Below are 11,812 nucleotides of genomic sequence, written 5' to 3' on the forward strand. Positions count from 1 at the left end.
CGGCAGGGGGTTGAAACTGCATAATCTTTAAGGTGTCTTCCCACCTGAACCATTCGGGGATTCCACAGGGAGCAGAGAGAGGCTGGTATGTCCCAAGGGCTATGCAGGTGGAAGAGAGCTGCCCTGGGTCACAGTGGCAAAGGCCTTGGGAGAGAAGACAGCTGCAGCTGGCACTGACCAAGGGGTGTGGGGAGAACAAGAGGGTGGGGCATGCTGGTGACTGGGGCCATAGGAGGGGGGCAGAAGAACTGGCCCTTTGGAGGGCAGCACGAGTAGGTGGGGCTGTGGGTGGACATGGACTGTGTGAGCAAGGGCAGTGGTAGAAAGAGGAGTTCTGAGGGGCCTAGAGCTGAAGCAGAGGTAAGGGAAAAGGGGCAGCTGTGAGGGAGCTGGCAATTGCATGGAGGAAGGAGGGAGCTGTTCGAGGGGGTTGGGAGGAGGAGCAGAGGATGGGGGGAGAGGAGCGCAAGGGGCTGGGGCCTCTCAGCTGCAGTGGAAAAGCTGCTGCAGCTCCAGGGGAAATGCTACTTGAATTAATCATGGCGCTGGCTGCTGTGCCAAGCCCAGGAGGAGGCTGCTGGCAGCGCAAGGAAATAACTTTCACAGGAATTTGGAACAAATGCAGCTCTTCTGGTGGTAACAACAGCACTCACCTCCCCCCACAACCTCCCCATGTACCAGCATCGCCCCCACGCCCAAACTCCTGTGAACCTCCAGATCCTCCTACATGGCAGCCTGCACCTCAGGACCGTGATGCTCTCCCTCCCCTTGTTCTGCTCCCCAGCACGCTCCCAGGCGTCTCCCCATCGCACATTGGAAAGCTTTCCTTCTTGTTTCTAAGGAGGGGGAGGCCTGTTCTGTGCTGTGCAAAGGTCTGAAAATAGGTTGATGCTAAATCCCTTGCCCTAAGAACACAAATGCAGGCAGCGATGCCCCCGTTCCTCTGACCATTTTCCTTGACCGCAGTTGGTGAGCATCAGTCCTTGTGCTGCTCCAGTGTCCATGGATGGCTACACTCCATGCCCCCGCACAGCTGCCCCTTTGGCAGCATAACCAAGGCATCAGGATTTGCCCTCCAGACTCTCTTTTGGTAATATAGTGTACGTGGCCTGGTGTAGCCTACAGCTCTTCATCCAAATCTTCCTCCCTGGGGCACAGCCCATGGGGCTGTCCCAGTGCTATGCATGCAGCAATGCCCATGAATGTCCCATGGAATCACAAATCAGAACCAAAAACTCATCAGACTTGTCCCCAAAACTGCAGAGACTCTACATTAGGTGCATTGCTGGTTAGCTTTTCATTTCTGATGTTCCCCAACATTTATGTGTATGGGTGCAAAGGGAGTATGTGAAACCCTGGTTCCAAAATCATCAATACCAGATATGTGCAAGAATCAATAATCCACCATTGCATGTCATTCAGGTTGCTGTCCAATAAGCCTATGCTCAGTACATGGGGTTCACAGTTCTCTCTGCCAGAGCACAGACAATACTTGATTTAGCATGAAAAGTCAGGAAGTCCCAGAAAAACACTATCTGACCATGCATGCAGCATGCTGGTAGACAGTGAAATGTTTAAAACAAATTTAAGCCAGCACGGTGAATTTATACCAGAGCAGTGCTTCGCACCACGGACCACAGCATTGGAGTGTGGTCCGGTGCCCTAAAGCTTCTGCATCATCAGCTCATGGCAGCAGAGAGGAGCAAGGCAGCCAGCTGGTGACTGTCTTCTGCTCCATTTTCTGCTGGTCTCACGCTCACTGCTACCCTGGGCTCTGTCTCCACCGGTGTTTCTTTCTCATCTCAGATTTGAACAGCGAGTTTGCTATTTCCTTTGCTTCATGCTCAGTCTGCTACTGTGTAAACACAAGTAACAAACAGAGAAGATGCCATGAGTTCCTTTTTCTTTCTTTCTGAAGCTCAGGCCAGCAACCTGTTCTGCTCATCCCTGTTCATACCCAGACACAAAGACTGACCCAGCAGACAGACTGGAGTCTGCAAGGGAGCAGATTGTCTGTAGCAATTCTTAGGTCTCTCCTGCTCACTCACAGGGACTCCTTCCTTCCCCACCTTTCTGTCCTGTCTATGGAGAGCAGATATCACTGTCTAAAAACAGTCCTGCTAGTCCCACAGTTTTCTGCTTAAAAATGTGGCAGACCAGGCAGAGAAGTAAACCCACTAAGTTCTGTGTTAACCTGGGTGATTGTCCTATGTCCTGCACCTCATCTGGCAGGCCTTGTCCGTGACCTGAGCACTCATGACCATTGTGTGGGTCTGGACAAAGCCCAGACTTTGACAGAGATACTTTACTGTCCTGAGGCAGGGTGAGCCCCGATGCCTGGAAGCCATAGAGAGATGGAGTCAAGCAGGAGCAATGGCACAAAAGGGATGTGGGGGCAGCACACCTGGCATGGGCAGCTTTGTGGGGAACAGTGCTGGGCACTGGCCACCGTGAGCCCTGGCAGCACCTCTGAAGCCTTCCTGCTTCAGGCGACAGGGGTGGTCATGCCAGGCAGCCGTGCTCCAAGCCCAGGGCTCCCTGACCTAGCTCTGCCCAACTCCCACACTCGGCTGGCTCCTGCTGCATCCTCGATCAAGCCATCGGGCTGGCCAGCCTCCTTTCCCATCCTCTCACATTTCCTGGCTCAGAGGAAGCAGCAGCAGATGTGTGAGCTGTTTGCCTTGTGCCGAGGCCGCGTGGGAGTTACCTGCACTCAGCCCAGACGCACTGTTCACAAACGAAACACGAGGACTAAGCCAAGACCATCGAAATGTAGCCAAGCCTTGGTCACCACCAGTTGCCAGGGCAGGTCAGCCCAGTCCCTGCACAGCACAGAAGCAGGCAGCTGTGCCCCACAGCCCCGCACAGCCCAGCTCCTCTGCAGGGTGTGCTCTCCCTCCAGCCTGGCCCCACACTCGCAGTCAGGAGCCCGGCCGCCATCTCCGATTGCATTTCCAGAATGCCTTCCCACACGGCGAGCAGCTCCGAGCAGGAAGGCACGGACAAGGAAAGATGGGGGCCTCCCTTCAGGGGCTGTGCATCCCAGATGCCCCTGCACATACCTGGGGCTGCCATGCTCACACAATGACACACAGCATCTCTGCTCTGACCCTGGCCCTGAACCCACCCCTGACCCCTTCCCCATCTGTGTCCCCACCCACCCCAGACTGGGACAGTGTGCAGCACTGCCCTGCATACACCAAACCCGAATCTCCCCTGACCTTCCCTGAAGAAGATGTATCTTCCTCCTCACCTCCCACTCACTCCTTCTGCCCAGATTTGCCCCTAATCCTACCTTGACCCATCCCCAAACCCCCCAATCTATGCCATCCTACACTTGGCCCTGCTCCACGAGCCTTCTCTATTCCATACCTGGCCCTTGCTCCCACTGTTCCTCCTTCCCACCACACTCCTACCTCATCCCCTGCACTCACTCCCCAACAAGCCCCTCTCCAGCACTCCCACCATCAGGCACCTGCATGCACAGACACACACACACATCCCCCACAGCCCATTCTGCCAGCTCCAAGTTTTCCTACAGGGTGACCTAGACACCCTTTTTCCTGGCCAAATCACAGGACCTCCTCCAGCCTTGTCTTATGGACCCCAGAATTCCTGTTCCTCCTGTCCCCTTGAACACCTCTCACCAACCTGGCATCAGAGCTTCTCATGGTCCCAGCCAGACATCCCCCTGCCCCACACCTCCAGCAAAGAAGTGCCCCCAATGCCATTGGTGCTTGTCCCGATGGACAGCCTGGATGCTGCCATGGTTGGCAGTGCTTCACTGCACCCCCACACCTGCCCTCATCCCTACTTAGCCAAGGTGGCATCACTTGTCCCCACGTACCAGAGCTCCAGGGTCTGAGCTGCAACAGGAACACCAAACACAGGGAACACAGCACACATGGAATCCAAATGGCACTACTAGCTCATCATGGGGTCACAGAGCTTTTGGAGGCCCAGCAGCTCTCCAGCTCCAGCCTCAATCTCTTGCCACATAAAGGCTGGTGCAGCAGCACGTGTCTCAGCTCATTATCTCATTAGCATAATTAATGCTAATGCTCACAACCAGCCTTACCAGCACTGATGAACTTGGGCTAAAGACCTCACAGGAGGAGAGGGCAGTTCGAAGCCTGGCTACAGGGAGTTTCCCAGAGACAGTATCATGTTCCTTAGCCCCATTTTGAGTGTTCTGGCTGCAAGGTAGCTCCACACAGATGCAAGCAAGGCATGGCACAGCAGGACCCACCTCAAGAGAGGCCCACACCATGCTCTGCATGATGGGCAGGCTTGCAGCGTGCCTGAGGTCAGTGGCATTGCCCACTACTTGCACACAGAAAGGATGTACATGACTTGGCTCCATTCCACACTCACACCAAGTGTGGAGATCTCACTCTGACACTCCTGCTGCAAATGCTGCCCATCAATGCCTGCATGACACCTGCACCAAACACCCTGCAGTGGCAGGTCTCCCACCCCAAGCTGCTCACAGCCGTGCCTGTGCCCCTGCCAAGCTCAGGCCTCAATACTTGTACCTACCTGCAAGAAGCAGGTCCCAACAGGGGTGTTCTCCTTCAGGGACACATTGTAGAAGTTACTCCTGAACACTGGCTCATTGTCATTGACATCCTGCAAGGCCACGTGCACCACAGCTGAGGAAGAGAGGGCAGGGGTTCCCCGGTCTGTGGCCAGCACAGTGAGCTGAGGCTGAGGGTCCTTCTCATAATCCAGTGGGGCAGCAGTGGTGATGATGCCAGTGGCAGGGTCAATGGTGAACCAGCTGGAGTGGGTGTCACGGCCATGCAGAATGCTGTACCGCACCTCCCCATTGGGACCCTGGTCCTTGTCACGAGCTGTCACCTGCAGGACAAAGCTGCCTGGGTACACCACCTCAGGGATGCTCTGCTTGTATTCCTGCTGGTCAAAGAGCGGGGGATTGTCATTAACATCCACCACCTGCAGCACAAAGGCCGATTCTGCCCGGAGCGGGGGTGTTCCTGAGTCAGTAGCTGTCACCCGCAAATCATAGGAGTCTCTTTCTTCCCGATCCAGAAGCTGGTCCACACAGATCAAATAGATGATGTTGTCCTTGGTAGTGAGGGCAAACTTGCCATCTCCTCCCTCCAATGTGACATTGACATTGGAGTACTCTCCATAGTCTGGATCAGACACAGAAATACGTGCCACATACTGTCCAGGCTGGGCTCCCTCGGAGATCTGTGGGGAGCCATCCTCACTCAGAAAGATGATAGTCATGGTGGGCTGGTTGTCATTGTAGTCACGCACGTGGATAGTGACAAAGGCTGTGGTGACCTCAGGGTGGACAGCCTTATCCCTTGCCTGCACCACCAGCTCATGCACCTTCCTCACTTCATAGTCCAGCCCCTTGTTGAGCTTGATGACTCCAGTCCGGGCATCAATGGTGAAGTACTGGTCAGGATCGCTCTGCCGTCGGTTGATCTCATAAATCACATCCCCATTGTCACCTTCATCTGCGTCAGAGGCAAAGACCTGCAGGATGCTGCTGCCAGGTTTCAGATTCTCTGAAATGAGTGTATGATAGCGGCTCTGGTTGAAGCTGGGGGCATTGTCGTTGATGTCCTGAATGGACACATCCAGCGTCATCTGGGTGCTCCGGGGAGGAGAACCACCATCGTAGGCTTCCAACAGCAGTGAGTACGATGAACGGTTCTCCCGATCCAGAATGTTGCTGACCACCAGATCCAAATACAGGACCCCATTGGGTCCTCGGCGCGTTTCCAGGCAGAAGGCCTGCCCCACATTCCCTCCCTTAATCATATAGCCCTGTGTGTTCAGGAGGCCACTGTCAGCATCAAAGGCTGGGTCCAAGGGAAACCTGCTGCCAATGGGTGTGTGCTCTGGGATCTGAAAGGTGCTGTGCTGTTTGGGAAACGCTGGGGCATGGTCATTGATGTCATTCACTTGGATGTTCACTTCTACCGTGATGCCCTCTGGGGTGACAGCAATGAAGCTGTAGTGGTCCCGAGTCTCCCGGTCCAGGACACGAGCTGTTTTGATGATCCCAGTATTCTCATCTATCCCCAAGTCAGTGGAGACACCGCTGCCCTCCTGTGCTGAGATGAAATACATGTAGGCACTAGTTTCAGGGGGTAGGCCAGCACTGATGTCCCCAATGATGGTGCCGGCTGGCTGCTCCTCATCTATTTGTAGATCCAGGGTGCCCAGGACAGCAGAGCCCATCCCTGATCTGAGGCCCCCAAGAATAAGCAGCTCCAGCAGAAGCATTGTTGACTTCTTCATTTGCTCCATGGCTGGCAAACAGCAGAGCAGAGGGTGGCTTGATCTCCTTTGCAGAGTTTGCTTTAATCCTGCCTGGAATGCAGACCAGAGGATACTGGTAAAGAGGGGGCAAAGGAAGGACAGAAAACAGCCTGCAGAAGGAAGGCCTGGAGTAGCTGCTACCCGATCACTGTGTATCACCTGTCCCTCACAAGAAGCAAATGTGACAATATGTCAGAGACTGCCCAGAACAAAGGCCTGGGACAGCATCTGGAGTCAGCCCAGCAGGTCAAACCTGACAGTGCACCGAGGTGAGCAGCGAGGGCCCTGCCACACAGGCGCTTCCTACATCCTCGAACGCTCTTTCCAACCACTGCCCGCCTGGCAGCGCTGGCATCAGCTGCCCCAGAGCAGTATGCCCCCGTGTCTTTAACAGCTGAATGCTTCCTGTGAGGTTCAGAGCCTGCCTGCAAGAGAACAGAGATTTTTGGGCAAACAGCAGCCTTGCATCTCTCCTCCCTGAAAAAAGCTGGTCTCAAATTACGAGATAGCTCGGGAATCACTGGTTGAGACCCTAGCCCCCACCCCCTTCTCTCCCCAGCAGTGTGCCTTTCAGGACCCCAGGGATATAGGTGCCAAAACCCCGTGAAGTGCAAATCTGGTGTCCCTGGGAAGGAGCACAGAACTGGAGTGGGCTTCCATCCAGCGAACAATAAATCAAAAAGGATGTATTGCAAAGGATGTGCCCACAGCTGGGAATGCCCGGGATAAAATCAGACCATGCTCATTGTTTGGGCTGGCACGGAGATCTGCGGGTGCCCCAAGCTGGTACCATGGAGGGCGGTGGCAGTGCAGTAGGAACGCAGCGACTCCCTCTGAGCTGCCAGCTGCTCCGTCCCACACCCTCCGCTGCTCACTCCCCTCCTTTGTCTCCTTCTCGCTGCTCCTTGCTGGCTCCGACTCCTTCCCTCCCTTTCCCCGTAACTGCATTTCATTGCAGCAGTGGGGGAGGGACGCAGAGCCAGCCACGGCTCCCGCAGCACCGCAGCCGGACACGGCAGACATTCCGGACACACTCCCTGTGCCCACAGGCTGCCAGCCCCCTGCGCTGCCCACCCCTCCAGATAACAGCCAGAATAACCCAGCGTCCAAGGAGCCGCTGAAGAACACCAACCCCAACACTCGCTCAGCCCCAGCGAACGAGGCTTCGTGGTCTGCAGGGATGGCGGCAGCATGAGCTCACACTTGGACTCTCTTGAAAGCATTTGCTGCTGGTCCCATAACCACACTCAGGAGCCGCTCATGTCAGATGCAGGAGCAAGAACCTCCCTGTCTTGGGGGATGGAGGTGGCTGGCAATGCCCAGTCTGGGGACTAAGAATATCAGCCCTTGACCAAAGAACCCCGTGGCGGTGTTAACCCTTTCCAGGGAATATATGATGGTATTCTTGGGCCTCCTGTCCCACCTCGGATCAGCTGTCTAGATTGGTTTTTTTTCCCTGTAGAAATCCTGGGCTAGTGACAGAAACAAAATAATTTAGAAGGATTTTCTACTCATAAAGAAATGTCTGCTTCAGTGAGAATCTAATCTGAGGCCTGTCCACACATTCTAAGGGAAATCCACATGCTCCTCTTGCACCCAGCAGGTGAGAACCCTCACAATGTCCTAGGACCTGAAGTCAAAAGAATATAATTTTATGGGCTGCAATTTTGAAATCTGCACTAACTCAGTGGTCCTAGACAGGTCTGCCTTTCGGTTGGAGTTAGTTCTACTTCCCCAGATGGAGGGGTAACTGCCTACCCCCAGAACATGCAGTGCTGGGGGAATGGGGTCTGAGGTAGCTTCTGTCATGAGACCACATCATTCCAATGGTGCTCCAGATGCTCAGGTCATGGGAAGGGCCAGGGCAGAGGAGCTTAAAGGCTTGGCAGGAAATAAAAAAAAAAAATAAAAAAAATTTAAAAAGTGGAGAAAAGCAGGTAGAAGGCCAAGATTCCTTGGGGCAACCTCAGTGACTAAGGACAGCAGGATGGAGCTAACAGTTCTTGGGTAGTGTCTGGAAGAAATCAGGACACAGACATGGGGAAAAGCCCACCTGGTTCAATTAGTAATGTTGCTCTTGAGAAGCCAGTGAGGTTTTGTGGGCTGCTGGAGGGAAGGAGAGAAACTTGAAAAGCAAATCTGGGGAGTGTGAAGAGCAGCTGAGAGCACTAGTATAACCAGGGAACAAAAATTAGGGTCCCTGGGCTGGAAAACAGGTGATGAAAGCCTGTGTAAGCTTCTTCAGTTCAATCGTCCTCGTATGCAATTGAGTAGTCTCACAGCAAGCCTATCTTTCAGCAAAAGGTGCAACTGAACAGTTGCTACTAGACTGCACCAGTCAGAGGTGGGCAGAAGGCTTCCTTGGTACCAGCAGATCCCTGTTACAATGAGGTCTACAGGCTTGGGTCAGAGGGAAAAAGCACTGACCTCAGTGGATGCAGAGTCACAAAATCTGAACAGCTGCTTTTAGTTAGCAGAGAGCTCAGTGCAGGGGCTGGCTTGGCCGGTCCGTGTAACGTGAGCCACACTGCCCCGCTCCCTTTCTGTCCCTCCCACCACCGGGCACCGAGATCCCTAGTGAAGAAAGGCAGCAGGAGTCTCTGAAGAAAACTGCCAGGATGAGAATCTCTTCACATAGGTCTTTGAGGTCCAGAGCCATGGTGAGGAGGTTGACAGGAAGGGCAGCTAAAATGGAGTGAGCTGCAACATCCATCTAAGCCTAGGGCTGACAGGCTGGGGCACCAGGGGAGCCCAGCCTACATTTAGCAGATGTGTGATATTTTGAAAGAAAAAAGATATGGAATCACATTGGGACCACTGTGTGCACCCTTACCAGTGGCAGCTTGCGCCTTTGTGTCAGCCACGAGAAAGGGGAAGTGGGCTTACAGCAGCCGCAGCAGAGGATCTGGAAAGACGGCACCCACTGTGCATGCCACAAACAGATGTCAGAGTGCTTGCTGTGCAAAGGCTCCATGAAAGCTGCAGATGCTGCTGATGCCATACCCTAGGTCTGACATGAGAGACCATGACTCGTGTAACGATGTTTTTCAGACTCCAGTCCAGAAGAGAAAGCCCATTTAATCTTTGCTGAGCACTGGTCACGGACCTGAAAAACGCTTTCCTCCTGTACATTCACACAGATTCTCTCCAGTTTCTGTCCTCGGAACCATGCACAGCCCGGACATGCCTGCAGTACACCCTTGGGCTAACTATTCGCTTCCAGCCTCTACTCAGCCTACAGCCACCTCCGTGCCTCCTGGCTCTCCTACCATCTCCCACCTAGGCCTTCAGAACCAGCACCCTTCTGCTCCCTCCCAGCCCGGCCACACAGCCTCACGACCCTCTGATACGGGCCCCGAGCAGCCAGAGCGGCGGTGGCACTCCTTTCCTGCGCATGCAGTTATGCCCCTACTGCATCCTTGTGAATCCCATTTTTGTGCCATCCTGGGGCTCCCCGCGGGCTCTCCTGACCCTCAGAATGCATCCCCCACAAAGGAAAGTCTAACGAAATATTTCCGCGCCGGAGCCAATTCCCACAGTCACAGTTTTGGGACATCCCCGCGCTTAATCGGCCCCTGCCAGATTGTGCCCATCGCCACCGCGCTGCGGGGCCTCGCCTGCTCCCCGTACACTGGAGCCGGTGGCTGTCGGGGCTCGCTCTCTCCTAGAGCTCCCCAGCCGCCGCTCCCTGTCCCGTCCCTGGCGCTCCCGGACGTCCCGCACCGGGCGCCCTCGGTGCCGGCGTTCTGCCTGCCCCGCTCCCCGCTCCGCCCGGGCTCGCAGCCCCTGCCCGGCGCCTCCACGGTTCCGCCGAGCGCCCTCCTCTCTGCAGGGTCTGCCGTGCAGCGGCACCGGGAGCGCCCGGTCCCGTCCCGTCCCGTCCCACCCGGCAGCTGCCAGCGCCGGGGCCGCCACCGAGCCCGGTCCGGCCGCGGGTCCGCGGTGTTGCGCCGCCTCGGGCGCGTCCCCCCCGCCCCCCCCCCTCCCCCCCCCCCCCCCCCCCAGCTCCATTGTCTCCGCGGCGGAGGCAGAACAAAGCGCCTGGTCCCGGTCCCGGTCCGGTCCCACCGTACGACGATGCCACCGTGCGGGGCAACGGGCGGCGGGCGAGCTAGGGCCGGTCTCCGGCGCTAGGACTTACACTGCGCGTCCCGTACCGGCGGCGTTTACATCCCGCAGGGTCCGGCCCCGCCACGACGTCCCGCAGCGGCCCCGCTGCTCCGGCGCCACCGTCCCCCCGGTACCGCCGGCCGCTCCAGTGCCCCGAGGGCTCCGGTGCTCCCCCGGTGCCGCGGCCGCCCCGGTGCGGCTGTGGCCCTGCGGAGCGCTCGGCGTTGGCTCGGAGCTGGCTCGGCGCGAAGGCTCCTGCTGAAACCCGACCCAGCGCCGCCCTCAGCCCCCCGCTCCCTCCGCCGCCCCCCTCCCCGCCCCGCACCGGAGCGCGCCGGCGGATCGCGGCCTCGAGGCGGCCCCGGGCGGGCGAGCGAGCGGGGGTGCGGGCGGTGGGCCGGTATGGCCGGACACGGAGGGGTCGGGGAGCAGGATCTGCGCGGAGAGGGGAAAAGGGCTGGACCTGGGGCACAGAAAGATGGAAGGAAGCGGTGGGCGCCGGGAGCCCGAGAAAATGGAAAGGGGTTGGCAGGAGCAGGAGTGGGACGAGACCGGGCAGCCAGAGGGCTGGGCAGGGGATGAAATGAGGCTGTGGGAGACGCCGAGGGCATGTGGGGACATGATCACAGGCCGTTCTTTCCTCTCTACTGCAGTTGCTTCTTCAGCGCATAACCCAGAGCTCAAGTACCTGTGACCTGCCAACACCTTGACTCACGTCAGGGCTCCTAAGGTCCAGACTGGAAGATGCTCCCCTGATGTGCCTGTGCTACAAGGGACTGGGGCTCCACCAGTCTGTGCCAGGGAAAAACACAAGACTGATGACTATCCAGGCATCTCCACCAGCAACTGAGTCCTCAGCTCGGCTTGGCCACTCAGGCAGCTTTTCCCTGTTCCAGACAGGTCTCAGCAGTGTCTGTGTGTCTGTTGGAGCCACAAAGCGTCTAGGCCAATAACCACTGCTGGACCTTCTTTGATTTCTTAGTGGGAATTTCTTAGTGCTGTTGACTAGGGTCCCTTGCCAAGATGATCTGCTAAAGGCCATGGCTCTGTGCTCTGGGATGATCAGATGGTCTTTACAATCTTGTGCCTGTTCCAGTTTCAACACTTCAGCCTTGACTTAGCTATCATGTCTCTTATTTCTCTGATAGACCTTCAGTGACATTCTGTGTAGGGTACAACAGGTCTCAATCCCCATATGTAAGAAATCAAGCAAGGAAAGTAAGAGACTGGCACAGCAGAGTCAGGGCCTGCTGGTCAAACTAAAGAGCAAGATTGAAATCCACAGGCAGTGGACACAGGAACAGGTATCCCAAGAGGAGTATAGGGGTCTTGCCCAGCTGTGTAGAGAAATTGTGAGGAAGTCTAAGGCACATCTGGAGCTCACCTTGGTGAGAAATGC

General features: G+C 56.2%; 1 protein-coding gene across 1 annotated transcript in view; it reads right to left on the bottom strand.

The window, feature by feature from the left end:
• Positions 1–6,291, bottom strand: part of DCHS1 (dachsous cadherin-related 1) — a 36,832-nt gene extending 30,541 nt beyond the window's left edge. The window contains exon 1 of the mRNA XM_062515264.1: positions 4,540–6,291. Within this exon, the coding sequence (XP_062371248.1) occupies positions 4,540–6,291 (1,752 nt within the window). The remainder of the gene's footprint in view (positions 1–4,539) is intronic.
• Positions 6,292–11,812: the final 5,521 nt, after the last annotated feature.

This window comes from Cinclus cinclus, chromosome 2 (genome assembly GCF_963662255.1).
Source record: "Cinclus cinclus chromosome 2, bCinCin1.1, whole genome shotgun sequence".
Classification (NCBI taxonomy): Eukaryota; Metazoa; Chordata; class Aves; order Passeriformes; family Cinclidae; genus Cinclus; species Cinclus cinclus.